At 33.5% G+C, this 14,191-nt stretch overlaps 1 protein-coding gene across 1 annotated transcript; it reads left to right on the top strand.

Moving 5' to 3' along the window:
- Nucleotides 1–891: 891 nt before the first annotated feature.
- Nucleotides 892–6,619, top strand: LOC146138284 (carnosine N-methyltransferase-like). The gene is made up of 7 exons (XM_083393964.1): nt 892–1,037; nt 1,116–1,308; nt 2,462–2,614; nt 3,449–3,594; nt 4,652–4,848; nt 5,878–6,095; nt 6,328–6,619. Exons 1-7 carry the CDS (start codon nt 943–945, stop codon nt 6,424–6,426), a joined length of 1,101 nt encoding a protein of 366 aa, XP_083250090.1. The 5' UTR covers nt 892–942; the 3' UTR covers nt 6,427–6,619.
- Nucleotides 6,620–14,191: the final 7,572 nt, after the last annotated feature.

Genomic DNA, 14,191 nt, shown 5'->3' with positions numbered 1-14,191 from the left:
TGGAAAAAGTCTCTTTCCAGGAGATCCATCGTGGTCTTCGCTGACACCAAGTGTGCAAAATGTATACACGGGTACTATGGAGTAAGTATCAATCATAAATAACCAATTGTACCTCATGAGATTGATTGCATGGTCCACATGTAGGCGTCTTCATGCTTTTTCGGGCATCATCCATGGATGAACAGCCACCTTTGAAGGAGCGTTTTGGTGCACGGCACAGGTGTGAGATTTCCTGCACAGGTCGACTATATCGCTATCCATGCTTGGCCAGTAGACGGATGTTCGGGCTAACTGCTTCATTCGATGCATGCCGAAATGACCTTCGTGTAGTAGGGCCAGTACGTTTGTGTAAACACTGCGTAAACTGTAAAACAATGGTATTTTAGGTGATTACCCTTTCAGAAAACCAAAATAACTTTTTTAAATTAATACTTATAATTAGTTTACCAGATATAAAGTTATACGAAACTTTTTAAGTTTTAGGGTTTTCTGCTATAATTAATTAGCCTCATACATGGATAATGAGCAATGATACTATAGTATCATTGGTAGTAAGTAGTTTCAAATTTCCAAATGTATCATATTTGGATTTTTAGTGATGTAGTGTACTAAAGGTTGATAAATGTTGAAACTCTTACGCACGTCAATGTCATATTTTCCGCAGAGTGCAGATGTTGAAGTCTAACTATCTCTCACTGTGCAAAACTTTTCTAAACTGAAATATTTTGTAAATTTGCAAGTATTTATGACTATGAGAATTTTTTTAATTTTGTGATAGGAAAAAATATTTATCTTGTTAAACGCTATTGTGGTACACAGTGTTTTAAAATAATAAAAAAATAAAATTTTATTTTAAAAGCGTGTCTTTACTGTTTTGTATAAAAAGTGAATAAAAAATATTATTAAACGTTATATGATGTTAATGGTTTAAGAAATATTGCTATGCGTTGTTCTTTGGAAGATTCTACCAAAGATGAAAATGAAAAAAAGGAACAGCTTCATTTTATGCAGGTGCTAAACGCATTTAAAGGCTACAGGTAAATAGTTTTAGTTTTTAATTAATATACAAAACTGATTTTTGGTGTAGCTTTATTTAGAGAACTGTTTTACTGCAGAAAAACTGCTTTGCATCGATTAAACTTCAGAGAAGATAACTATGAAAATCTCCTCCCTGAACACAAGGCAATGCTACCAAATCATAAAAAGATGTTGGATGAAACACGACTTTGTATTGATTGCAATGCTGCTGTGATTAGAGAAATTACGCAGTTCTGTGGAGACATGTTCCAAAATGTTAAATATAAAGAGGTATATATGTAAATGTAGAAACAGGAATACTATTTTTTGGTAAACAGTTATGTAAATCCATTAGCAATCCCAGACTATTTTTAGCGTTCAACGCATTTTACATTAAATGCGTGGCATTTTGATGCCGGGTTTTTTTTTGATGCCGGTCTGCATTATGTGGCACATTTTTTTACTAAATTGTAATGTACACCTTAATTTTGGAAATCGGTTGTATTGTGTTGGAATTCCAAACCTCAGTTGTGCTTAAACCTTAATTACATAACTAAAATATGCTAAGATTTTGATAAAAGTGCCATAAAATGCAGACAAAATTTTTAAGACTAGTTTGATTTTATTCTGTACAGTAAACTCTTGCAAAACTGCAATTTTTGCATAGGTCCAGGTTAGCCAGTGTTGTAAACAAGTCATTTTGGAAAGCAAGCCCTGTCAAGTCATATGCAAAATAACTTAAATTCAATTCAAGTTGCTTTCAACAAATAGCAAGTCTCAATACAAGCCATTAGTTATGCAAGTCAATTTCAAGTCACAGTATTGGTACAAAAAATAAGATTAAACATCTAAAAGGGTGAAATCGTTCCATTCTGACTAATATTTCACAAAAAAAAAAAAAAAAATAACTGTTTAACATTTATTACTTTTAAAATTTGGCTAAAATAACCCAAATTTTAAGTATTCAATTGAAGCACATTAACATTTGTCAAGTAGTTTGTCTAAATGACTCCAGTTAAGTCAAGTGATTAAACCCAAAAGATTATGGTTGAGTCAAGTCATTTGAAAACAGTTACTTAAGTGCACTTATGTCAAGTCATTGACTTCAGTCATTGTTAAATGCTACAACTGCATTGGTTATAGCCCATGAAAACCCAGGTTATATAGGTGTTTAGGAAGTTATTCTTTAATTTAATTCTCGTATTTTGTTTTATTTACAGGTTGTAAACACAATTTAATTAAAAAAAACTCTTTGAATGCAGCTTAGAATTATTTCCATCTATTGTTCAGTAAAATTTATCAAATAATTTTACTTGTTTGAAATTTTAACAATATATCTTTTAGGTGCTTTTTCACCCTTTTAATTTGATTTCCTACCATTTTATACTCAAAAATCATGCATATTTGCCTTTGCATAACACAAGCATATTGCATTTCATTTCAGCTTCAAGAGCATGTTTCTTTTACTTCTTTTGATTCGGATAAAGTGAAGTCGACCTTGAAGCAAATAGTCCGCGATTGGTCATGTGATGGTGCAGAAGAACGGAGTCTTTCTTATCAGCCACTGATCGATGAAATTGTTAAATTTTTACCAGTTGTAAGTTTTTTAATTCTTGTTTTAACCCCTTGTGTACTTAATAATTTAAAATGCGACCGAAGCCCTGCAACCAGTATTCAACGTTATAAGTACTTTTTTACTATGATTGAGTTATGTAACATGTGTTTCTGTAAACTTCTAAATAAATTATTTTGTAAAGATAAATGTCAAGTTCAATTTAATTCATTGCATCATACCATATTTCAAGTCAAGTCACTTTGTTTAATAAAATAAGTTTGTAAATATTACAAACCTTGTACTCATTTTTGAATGACATACACAAAGGAAGCAAACTGTTTTTTTATTCAGGCATTGCATTAGGGAAAAAAAGTAAATGTTTATACAATCTAAAATAAGTATACTTCAACAAAAATGATCAAATTACTTTCAGAAAGTCATCATTACTGAAGAAAGAATTTGAAAATAATAGTTAGTCTTTTTACTGCATTGGTTAAACTGTAACTGTTTCAGTTAATAACACATGAACTACATTACTTCTAAACTGCTTAATTTAACTTTTGTGTTTGTGATTAATTAGTTGCTGTTGGTTTAACATTCTTAAGATCGAAAATATTTTTGTTCTTCTCTGAGTAAAGCACAACTATCCCTTTAACCTGAAATTGCACATGCAACAACATTTAAAAATCTTGACACCTTATGTTAGTTGATTACTAAACTTGAAAAAAATGTTAAACTCTCACAACGTTTACATGAAATTTGCAATCAGTAGACCAGATATAGTAATCTTCATAATAATAAAATGAGATACTATATGAAATTAAAACACACATTTCAGTGGGTTGTTATTTGTAAGTTATTTACAACAATTTTTAGGATGGTTCAAGCGAAACACCATCTGTGCTTGTTCCTGGCTGTGGCTTGGGAAGGTTAGCTTGGGAATTGGCTAGGTTGGGTTACTTTTCACAAGGCAATGAATTCAGCTTCTACATGTTGTTCACTTCTAATTTTATCATTAACAAGTAAGCATATGTTGTTTTGTGTGTTATTATTTACATAACTTCTTTACGTTTTGTTGCTCCAATTAGTAATATGTTCCACCTTAGCTAAATCATTATACAATACTATGTGGTATACACATGACATGAATATATATATATTAGGGTTGTTAAAAAAAAAACACTTTTTTTGTCAAATTTCAGTGGGGACCCCCTGGAATTGTTAGGTTGCGTCTAAAAACCCCACAAACCAAATCTGAGCACGTTTGGTTCAGTATTGACCGTGCTACAATTTGAAAATTCAGATTTGGGCTAAAACAAATAAATTGTCCTCCCCCTAATTTTTTTTTGCATTGCATTGCTTTGCAATTGAATAGCCATAAATAAACCTGTTTTGCAGTAAAAAAGTGAATAGTCATGGTACAAATGTCACATTTCAACAACATTTGTTAAGCTGTTTTGTATGAAAAATGGCTTAAAATTTTAAAATAAAGTAGATGCAGCACACATGACATCCAATTAATAAAATAGTGCATTTAGTCTTCACACAATTATATCAATTACTTATTTAAAGTTCAAAAAAATGTGCTAAAATGCCATTTTTCGTACAAAACAGCCTAACAAATGTTGTCGAAATGTGACATTTGTACCATGACTACTCACTTTTTTACTGCAAAACATATTTATTTATAGCTATTCAATTGCAAAGCAATGTAAAAAATGAAGAAACATTTTTTTTCAGGGGCAGGATATTTTTTTTTTTTAATTTTAGCCCAAATCTGAATTTTCAAATTGACGTAGCACAGGAATTTGACAAAAAAGTGTTTTTTTGAACAACCCTAATATATATATGTATATATATGTATATTAATAAATTAGGATTCACTTTGTACTGCCGTAGGTGTATTTGGAAATGGTTATTCAATTTAGGATTTAACTTCCTTGCATACAAATACTTAGTTCAGCAAAATTCAGTAGGCCTAAAATAAACTTAAAAAGGTGTAAAATATAATTTAGTTTTAAAGATTAAAAACATGTTAATTTGTGGATCTTCTTTTGCTGAAAATGTCTTTTTGTTAAGGACTCTAGGAGATACAGAATCGTCAGACCACCACAAGTTTTCTATTTATCCATGGATTGATAAAAGCTGCAATAATATGTCTTGGGATGATGCTTTAAAGGCCGTTCAGTTTCCGGATGTAAACCCAGCTACTTTGCCATACAACAACCGATTCAGTATGACTGCCGGCGATTTCTTGGAAGTTTACACAGAACAAGGTATAACATTTACACTGATTTAATTATGAAACTTAAATAACAGAATCTGTTGCCCACACCCCAACGATTAAGCAAGGTTGCATGATAAATTCACTCATCTGATCAGCCTAACTACAGAATTCCACACCTGATTATTTCGTTGTTGATAAGCATTTTAGCGAGCTTTGTTACAATTAAAAGAAAATAATAATAACTTTTCTATAAAGCGGTCACATTTCTGCTGGAAATACTGTATATGCCAAGTTGTTTAGCTTTTTCAGTGGTGCCCTCAGCATTGGCACAGCCAAACGCCTGTTTCGGTTTAACACGACCAGTAGTGATGTTCATAGTAGAATATCGAATCCAATTCTTCCGTTTATTTCGGGTATTTGGGACCAATATAATATAAGTTTTTACCGCCGATCGTTGCGCCTAATCGTACGAACGTGAGAGGCAAGTTTGGATTTAGGCCTGTCTCTGCGGCGAAACATTTATATTGCTTGCTTTAAATGTAGCAAATTAGTGCAATATCAGCGTTTTTTCGGGCGACCTAATTACTTCACGTCTTGCGAAAACCTTCGCCTAATAATTAAGTGTCAATCAAGTGTTATTGGGCGAGCGGCTAAAGTGTGTGCATAGTTTATAATTTCCCTAAATGCGTTCAGTTGCAAAAGTAACTTAACATTGTAAAACGTGCTGGCCGTGGAAAAAATGCGCTATAGGGTTACTTAAACGGTCAACTTTAGGCCAATATTCAGTGAGGTTATGCAGTGATGGTCAGTGATGCACAGCGTAATTGTCAAGTATTCGCTATGTCAGTAGTAACTTTGTATTCTTTGCAGTACATTATTTGATTGCATAACAGATCACGTTAGTCAAAAAAGCAGCAGTTAGACCCAACATGTTTTAAAAAACAGGATCTAATTGGTTAACAGTTTATTGTGTAGTGTTGCACTGTACTTACTATATTGGCATAATATAAAGTTTTTGGCAAATTTTTTTTTTACAAGATGCTTAAGTTTGATCAACTAGTCTGCCTTGTTTTAATAGATAGCTGGGACTGTGTTGCAACTTGCTATTTCATCGACACCGCCCACAATATTATTTCCTACATTGAAAGAATATTCAAGATTTTAAAGCCTGGTGGTCTCTGGGTTAACCTGGGACCTCTTTTGTATCATTTTTCCGGAATGGCAAAGGAAGCTTCAATAGAACTGTCTTGGGAGGAGGTTGTGGAAGTAATCAAAAAAGTCGGATTTACTATCACTGTGAGTTGCTTATTCTCTTAAATGTAAATCTTAAGTTCTTCCTTATGTTATTAGAGATTTTTATAACGTTTAACTTGATAAATTTCTGGGTTTGAACTTGGGCTTATTTCAGGATTAATATCTACATTTTTGCAAAATTTCAAACAATAAAGTTAAAAAAAGATAACATAATTTATGCTTTTAATCTGCACTTTTGTTAATGAGCGAGTGACCGCGTAACATGTGATTTCAGAAGCAAAATTGGATGAAGGGTTTGTATACGAGTAACCCTCAGTCAATGCTACAATACCAATACAACTGTGCTTTGCTGGTTGCAACTAAGCCGGGCTAGGCAAATCAGCGATCATGTTTTCCTTTCAACCCAAAGAGGAGTTACAAATTGACATCCTAGTTGATGTGCCTGTATGCAAGTAATCTCTCCGCCTTTCTTTCTTCTGTGTAAATGCATAATGTTCAGTATAATTTACCCTAGATAAACGCATGCTCACAAAAGCGCACAAACGGAAAACATTGTTTTGTTCGAGCTGTTAGTGATGTTCAAAGTAGAATCCCAAGGTATTCTAGAATATTAGGTTTCGAATCCAGAATAACGAATCCAGAATAGCGAATCCTAGTATATTTTTATTAAATTATCTAGCCTTGGTTTTGTTTGGGGAAGGGATTAATCTTAATCTATCCCACAGGGCCTACAATCACAGCAATAAATCGCCCAAACAATTTGCTAACATGTGTACATTATAATAGAAAATTCTTCCATATGTTTAACATTCTTAACAACTGTCATTTGAAGCAGTTCTGTAAACTGTATTATGTCAACTGTATAAGTTGTTGCCAAAACTTATATTTTTGCCAATAGTGAGTACAATGAAACACTGCACACAGAAGTCTTAAGCAATTCGGTCCTGTTTTTTCAAGCATTGTTGGGTCTTAGGGCTTATTTTTTTACTAACGTGATCTGTTATGCAGTCAAATGATGTACTGCAAAGGATACAAAGTTACTATTGACATAACGAATTCTTGACAATTACACTGTGCATAACTGCATAACCTCGCTGAATATTGGCCTAAAGTTGACTTTAAGTAACCCTATAGCGCATTTTGTGGACGGCCAGCACGTTTTACAACGTAATATTACCTTTGCAACTTAAAACATTTAGGGCAATTGCGAACTCCACACCAGACATTACAAGTTACTCGCTCGCTCAATAATGCTTGATTGACACTTAATTATTTGACGAACGTTATCGCGAGAAGCGGTAATTGGTCGCCCGAAAAAACGCTGATACTGCACTACGAGGTTACATTTAAAGCAATCACTATAAATTGGTCGCCGCAGCGACAGGCCAACTTAACACAAGCGTTTGTACAATTAGGCGCAACAATCGGCGGTAAAACATTAAATTATATCGGTTCCAATTACCCGAAATAAACGACAGAATTGGATTCGATATTTTGAACATCCCTAGTTATTACACACAGTAGACTCCTCTGTACTGTTGTGTGGGAAGAAACAATACGCAGCCAATAGAAGCATAAAAAGTGAAATAGAGCTAAAATATTTTTAATGCTATCTTCTTCAACAAATGTTTCTGAAAATTGTGCATTTTTAGAAAAAATGTTTAAAGAAAATTACGAATATAAATTATTCTTAATTTAATACCGTTACATTGGGTGTAATTCCATACTTACCAGAATCCAGAACTTTGTCACCGAATTAAAGCTCACCTTCGCAAACTGAAATTGACTAGCCGATTTTTGGTATTAGTTCAATTTTGCAAATATTACATTTAGTTAGGCCGAGCCTTGTAAGTTTACTAGGCTTGTTTTAAACGTGTTTATATACGACTTTGTGACCTGGCCCGTCTGCCTTATCTTTGTAATTTCATTTTATTGTTTGCGTTCGCTTTCGAGGTGTATAGGTTTATTCAAAAATTTGAATACGCGATACCGTCATTTTCCGTTATTCTTAAAATCTTTCTAGAGCAAACGTTTTCCACACTTAGGGAAATTTTATATTTAGATCTTTATTTAAGCAATCACGGTTGTGTGAATTGTTTTATCCATCGTATAACGTGTACTTCTTAAGTTAATTTTTTTCCAAATAAACCGACATCTCATTACTGAATAAGAAAGGTCTTTTGACCATTAAAGTTAACACAATACATATGCACATTGGTACAAGTTATCAGCTTCTTTCTGTTTTCTTTTTGTGAATTTTTTTCACTAAAATATTTTTTAGCAAAGTTAATTAGTTTATTACTAATAATTAGGTACTAATATAGAATCTAAGCCCGTAGTCTGTTTTGAAAGTGTATATCTATTTCTCAGTAAACAAATGTGAGAGTTCTCTAAAAACTAAGTTTATAGGGGGAATTTAGTTTTGAATAACAGTTACGGGGTCCACTGCTTAACGGCTTAAAAACGACTGAGAACCACTTGGCTTAAAGGATAAAGTAGTCGACATTGTTGTGTTTTCTATTTTACAACAAATTATAGTCACTTACAAGTCTCATTTTACTCTTTTTAAATGCTGGAATACAACTTCCGTATAAACGGCAAATTTAAGCCATTCTACTTTCATTTGTCGTACTCTTGCATATTAGAATGAGTAGCCTATGGCAAATGAACTTGGGAGTCAGATAGTACAATGGTCAGTTTCCTCCGGTTGAAATACCCTTGGGAGACGCCGAATGGATATAAATACGCAAAAAAATCTTCTGAATTAACTATTATACATATATAGTTAAATCGAGAAATTTTGTTAAATGAATTTAGTTCACCAGTACAGTTTCTTGATTGTAGCCTAAGTATTTTTCAGGAACGCCGATCAGTTATGCTTCGTTTTTTTGTTATCAAGCTTTTGTCAGCATTGTTGCTTGTAATCGCTTTAAAATAGAAATCGCTTTAAATTATTGCGTCAGATTTTAGTTGCCTTTTATAATCGTTATTTATCTCAATTGTTGCACGTAAAACTATCATATTGCGACATGTTGTTTGTTCTTTTTTTTATTGACTTTTGGTCCAAACATGACGAGTTTACCAATTTTCAAGGTTTACCTTTTTAATTTCGATATCAGTGATTTGACTTGAAGATGACTTTCTCTAATAACGACCTGACTGGGACTTATTGACTTGGTTAACTGATGACTTAAATTGGGACTTAGTTATGTTTTTAATAGACTTGACTTGGACTTAAGTTATTTTACAAATAACCTGGTTGCAATACAGCACGTACCCCACAGAAAGCCACTAGCACATTGAACTTTTTTGTTAGCCTTTTGTGCCAAGGGTAATATGTCTGCTAGTTAGCGGACGCAACTAATGTGGACTAGGCAAGTGGTTCTTCAACTTTGGACACTCGCGGGTAGGTAAAAATACAAAACCTTTCACGGGCTGATAACGAGAACTTTGATGGCGCGATTCTTTATTCAACAACTAAACAAAGTCAATAACAAGCAACAATTTCGAGGTGTATTCTATTAAGGGTTAGGCCAGTGGTTCTCAAAGTTTTTTTGTATTCCTCCCTTAAAGACCTAAACAATGTTAATTCCTCCCCAAAAAATCCCAAAAGGAATATTGCCAACATTTCACAGTTATGGATATGATGTGCAAGGTACGTTTTTCTAATTCATCTCAGAGATAACAGTGAACATTACAAAAGTAGGGTACAAAGCGTTATTCATTGTTAATGTGAACAATGAGTTTCATGTTCAAAACAAAAAACAATAAAAATTGAGCAGAAAAGCATGACAGTTTTTCCCGAAGATCACCGCGTTTGCAAATGTGAAGTGTTCCTTTTTTTGGTTGAAATATCTGTAATGGCACTAAAACCACATTGAACTTAATATGTAGTCGGAAATGGAAGAAGTGTTTGCTCTGCAACGGTTAATTTGGCATACTTGGCACAAACTTGTGGATCCAACCACATTAGCCGTTTTTTAAATGAATGATTTGGAAAAAGTCGCTCTCGAGCATTTGCTTTGGCATTTTGCAGAATTTAAAATATATACTGGATCTGGGCAATCTTATGTTTTGCCCTTTCTTTATTTTACTTTTACGTATCACTTTTACCATGCTTTTACAACCATGCTAAAATAAGCAAACAATATAAAACAGACACCTGGTGCTAGTAAACTTTACTTACTGTGACGAAACAATAGATATTGTAAACCAAACAGAGTCTATTATGACGTAGGTTTACCACAATTAAAGCAGCATATCGTCTTCACATAAGGCTACTTTAAGTCGTAAAATAAGTAGAAGTTCCCATTTAAACTTTGAGCAGTTAGTTATGTGTTATAATTATCAAATAATAAAAAGTGAGCCATTTTCATCCACTTTTCCTTCCCAATTCCTCCCTGGAACAAATTTCCTCCCCAAAATTTAAAATTCCCCCCAAAGTGAGCCAAGTGGCTCCCTTTGAGAACCACTGGGTTAGGCCTACAATTAGTAGTTAATCTGAAAATGTTAGTATGAAACGTTTAAATAGTATTTAAACATTTAAAGACAAATACTAATTTTGGCATATTCCGAGTGCGAGCCACCACAATTAACGCAACATTTCCAGTTGGGCGAACAAATTTACTTACTATTTTATCAGTTAATCTTTTACTTTACGGTAAAGTTTACTCGTGCGGTTTAGTGACAGACAAATACTACAATTATTTTTGTCAAACACATAACATATTACACTCAGTTATGCACTTTTATCCATAACCAAAAAGCAGCATAAGAATACACATTGTGTTGAATTTATGAAAAAGAATAGATTTATGCAGCACTTCTTTATTTAGCTAACCTTATTGTGTCTTTACCTGTTGCTCATTCTTGTGGTTTTAGTGCAGATAGACTTACTGCAACATTTAATATAGGCTGTTTCTTAAGATAAAATGCAACCTATAGCTTCAAATTAATACGGTGCCTAAATTATCTCAATTCGCTAATATCTTAAAAACTATAGTTAAAATGTCATTGAATATAACTCCAAACTATAATATTTTATGACAAAAAGTTAAGACAATTTCAAAAATCTGACTATAGTTTTTTAATTTTGTAAACGATTTGATGTGCATTTTAATCGATTTTGACCTAAAATAATTTTGACAAATTTTGACCTAACGTTTAAATTTTGACTTTTTTTGACAAGTCAAAAAACAATCGCCCTATAATTATAATGAATTAAGTGACAGTTTTTAAATGACTTGACTAAAGTCGTTTCGGCAACAGCTAAATGACTTGGGTTGAAATTAAACAGTTTTATTTAACTCTTTAATAGAAATGAGTTATTTATTTCATTTTTGCAATTAAATCGATACGATTGCTGAACATTGTTTTTTGTTATTTTTCGGTTGGGTTAGCCTATTACTCATAATTTGACGAGTTAATCAATTTTAATGGTTTGTTGTTGTATTTTTATATCAGTAATTTAACGAAATTAAGTTATTTTACTAAGTACTTTAATGAAACTTAAGTAATTTCAAATGACTTGTTTACATATCTGATTTACCATCGGTCATGCAATGCAGATTTGAAACCGTCATTGAGCTAAGCTAAATTTACCGCACAGCTGTTCAGTCATTTTGCAAAATTACGTTTCTTTTTGTTAAGTTAAAAACCTTACGTAAAAAAGTTCTTCTTTTGTAAAATAATCTCTAAGCCAATAAACGGATATATATATTTATCTCTCACACTTACAGAAGTTGTGCTTTTGAAAGCGCCTTACATTTTGCGGCTAACCTGCCGTCTGGTCCTATATGGTTTACGGTGTTTGATCAAAGATATCACACCTAGAACAACCTGACCATTTTGTTTGTGTCCTGGGCAAAAATCCTGATTATTTTTAAGGCCACCTACGTGATGCCTTTTACCTTGCAGACGGCTGAGATACCGTCACATGGCCATTTGGGGTACATGCTTGCATAGTGTAACTTTTTAGTTTAACCTTCACGCCAAGGTTAAAAAAAAAACATGGACAAGGCGGTAAGTTTGTTGTCGAGTTTAAGAGTTAGCACCTTTTCGCTTCCTCAATTTTAGTATTTTAGAGCGATAGACTCCTAAGCATTTGACTGACGGCTTTGCCTTTCTATATTAAAATTACGTGTTTTACGGCTTTATTTCTGCATTGTGGGCTAGACATTTCCTGTGTATTTGCATGTTGTTAATCGCCGGTGTAAGTATTTTTACACATATTGTTCAGCAACAACGAACCAGATCGATAACTATAGGGGATTCTCGAACCCTAAGGAGCAGTTCAGCTTAAGCTCTTCGACTACCAACGCGCTTTGTGCGAAACGAGATTCTTTTTTTCTTTTTTTTCGTTATCCTAGAATTTTTTTTATATAACGACACAACAAAGCGAGCGCGAAGGAAAAAAAAATAGGCGAGATAAAACACTTGTCAGAAAGCTAAAACACTTTAGAAAAGCAAGGATCTCCAGCGGACAACAAAATGTAAAAGAAAGATTCTTGTCCTTGTATCTAAAGTTCTTAAAACTGTTTATTTATTAAAACAGATAAAACATAAAATCATTTCTTAAAATCTTTCAGAAATATATATTACGCCTATAAGGCATCGTCAGTTTCTGTACAAAAACAAACATGTAAAAATGCCAATATTAGTAATTAAAAAGTAAAATACATAAAATAAATGGTAGGATTGCGTATAGGTCTAAAATCATTAAACACCTGCAGATGTCAGATGCAAAAGCAGCAACTAGCGAATGGCATCAAACTACAACGTGAAAAAAAACGGAAAGAAAGAGAAAAGTCACGCAACTGATAAGCATGTTATCAAACGGTGTCGCAGAGCTATCATTTATGGAAAGAAATAAAGCGGGTCAAAAACAAGCCCTGGGCAAAAAATTACATTACGCGTGGTAGTATCATTTTTTGGATATTTATTTCGGCTTAGATTTTATTAAGCCATTTATCTTCAAAAATATCCAAAAGACTGACTGGTGGCATTTGTGCAAATACAACAACAAAACATTGGTATAAGTGCGGCTTTCTTTGCAGTGTGGTATGTTGATCAGCATAGTGCCGTAAGAGCGCAGCTCGGTCGTTGTTGGCCGAATAATCAAACGTCTTCCAAGTTGCTCGATGAGCATTCCAACGTGTGGAAAACTTGGATTTAGTTTGACCGACATACTGCTTGTCCCACTTCTTGCAGGTGGCCACATAAATGCCGTAATAGCTACACGTCAAATTTTGACTTAGCTGCACACTACCTGTGTTTAGTTAAAACAGTAGTGTGTGGCACATGGTTTGGTGTTCACCAAAATTGTCACAAAGAGCACATTTACCACATGGACTCGATGAACCAATTGTATTCCCAGTCTTCATCCTCGACATACCTTTAAAATTTGTGAGGAAATGTGCCAATGTGGGCGGTCTTTTGTAGAAACTGAAAATGCCTTATAGGCGTAATATATATTTCTGAAAGATTTTAAGAAATGATTTTATGTTTTATCTGTTTTAATAAATAAACAGTTTTAAGAACACGCCCCCTTGTGGGCGTTAAGGAGTTACAGGGGGGCATTGTAAGCCTTTTCTTAATTTAGGGGCGCCAAACCCGGACAAGGGGTCTTTATAACATTTTATAGTATCACGAAATAAACACGCAACAGCCACATTTTTTTTGTTTACAAAACTTCTCTTAACAAACAAATATTATTATAAAATGTACTATTTAAGCTTGTATATCGGGGTAGTCAACTAGAAGACCAAGTGCGTTATTTCCTCTTTAACGTGCTTTGTTAACTGTCAGGGACACACATTACAAAATTGGCGACGACTTAGGCAAGACGTGCAGTAGGCTATATAAAAAGCACATGTGGCTCGCAACCCACGGTTGTCTAAGCCTGTAGCCCCGCAAAATATGGTTTTATGACGCGTAAAATTGCCTAATGCAGGCCATTTATATCCAAGGGTAAAAGTAGATAAAATAGCTGCAACGTATTGTACATAAAACCAGCAAACTTGTAAAATTTAATCAAATTGGTTGCTTGATCTCACTGGTTTGTGACTATGCAGAGTGGGTGTCAATGACGTTACAGCTATTTTTATGTTGAAATTGCGTTAAAAAGTGGCAAAATAGTC

This window comes from Ascidiella aspersa, chromosome 7 (genome assembly GCF_963924565.1).
Source record: "Ascidiella aspersa chromosome 7, kaAscAspe10.2, whole genome shotgun sequence".
NCBI lineage: Eukaryota > Metazoa > Chordata > Ascidiacea > Phlebobranchia > Ascidiidae > Ascidiella > Ascidiella aspersa.
Note: the sequence above shows the minus strand (reverse complement) of the source record. Positions and strands in the feature narration are given on the sequence as shown.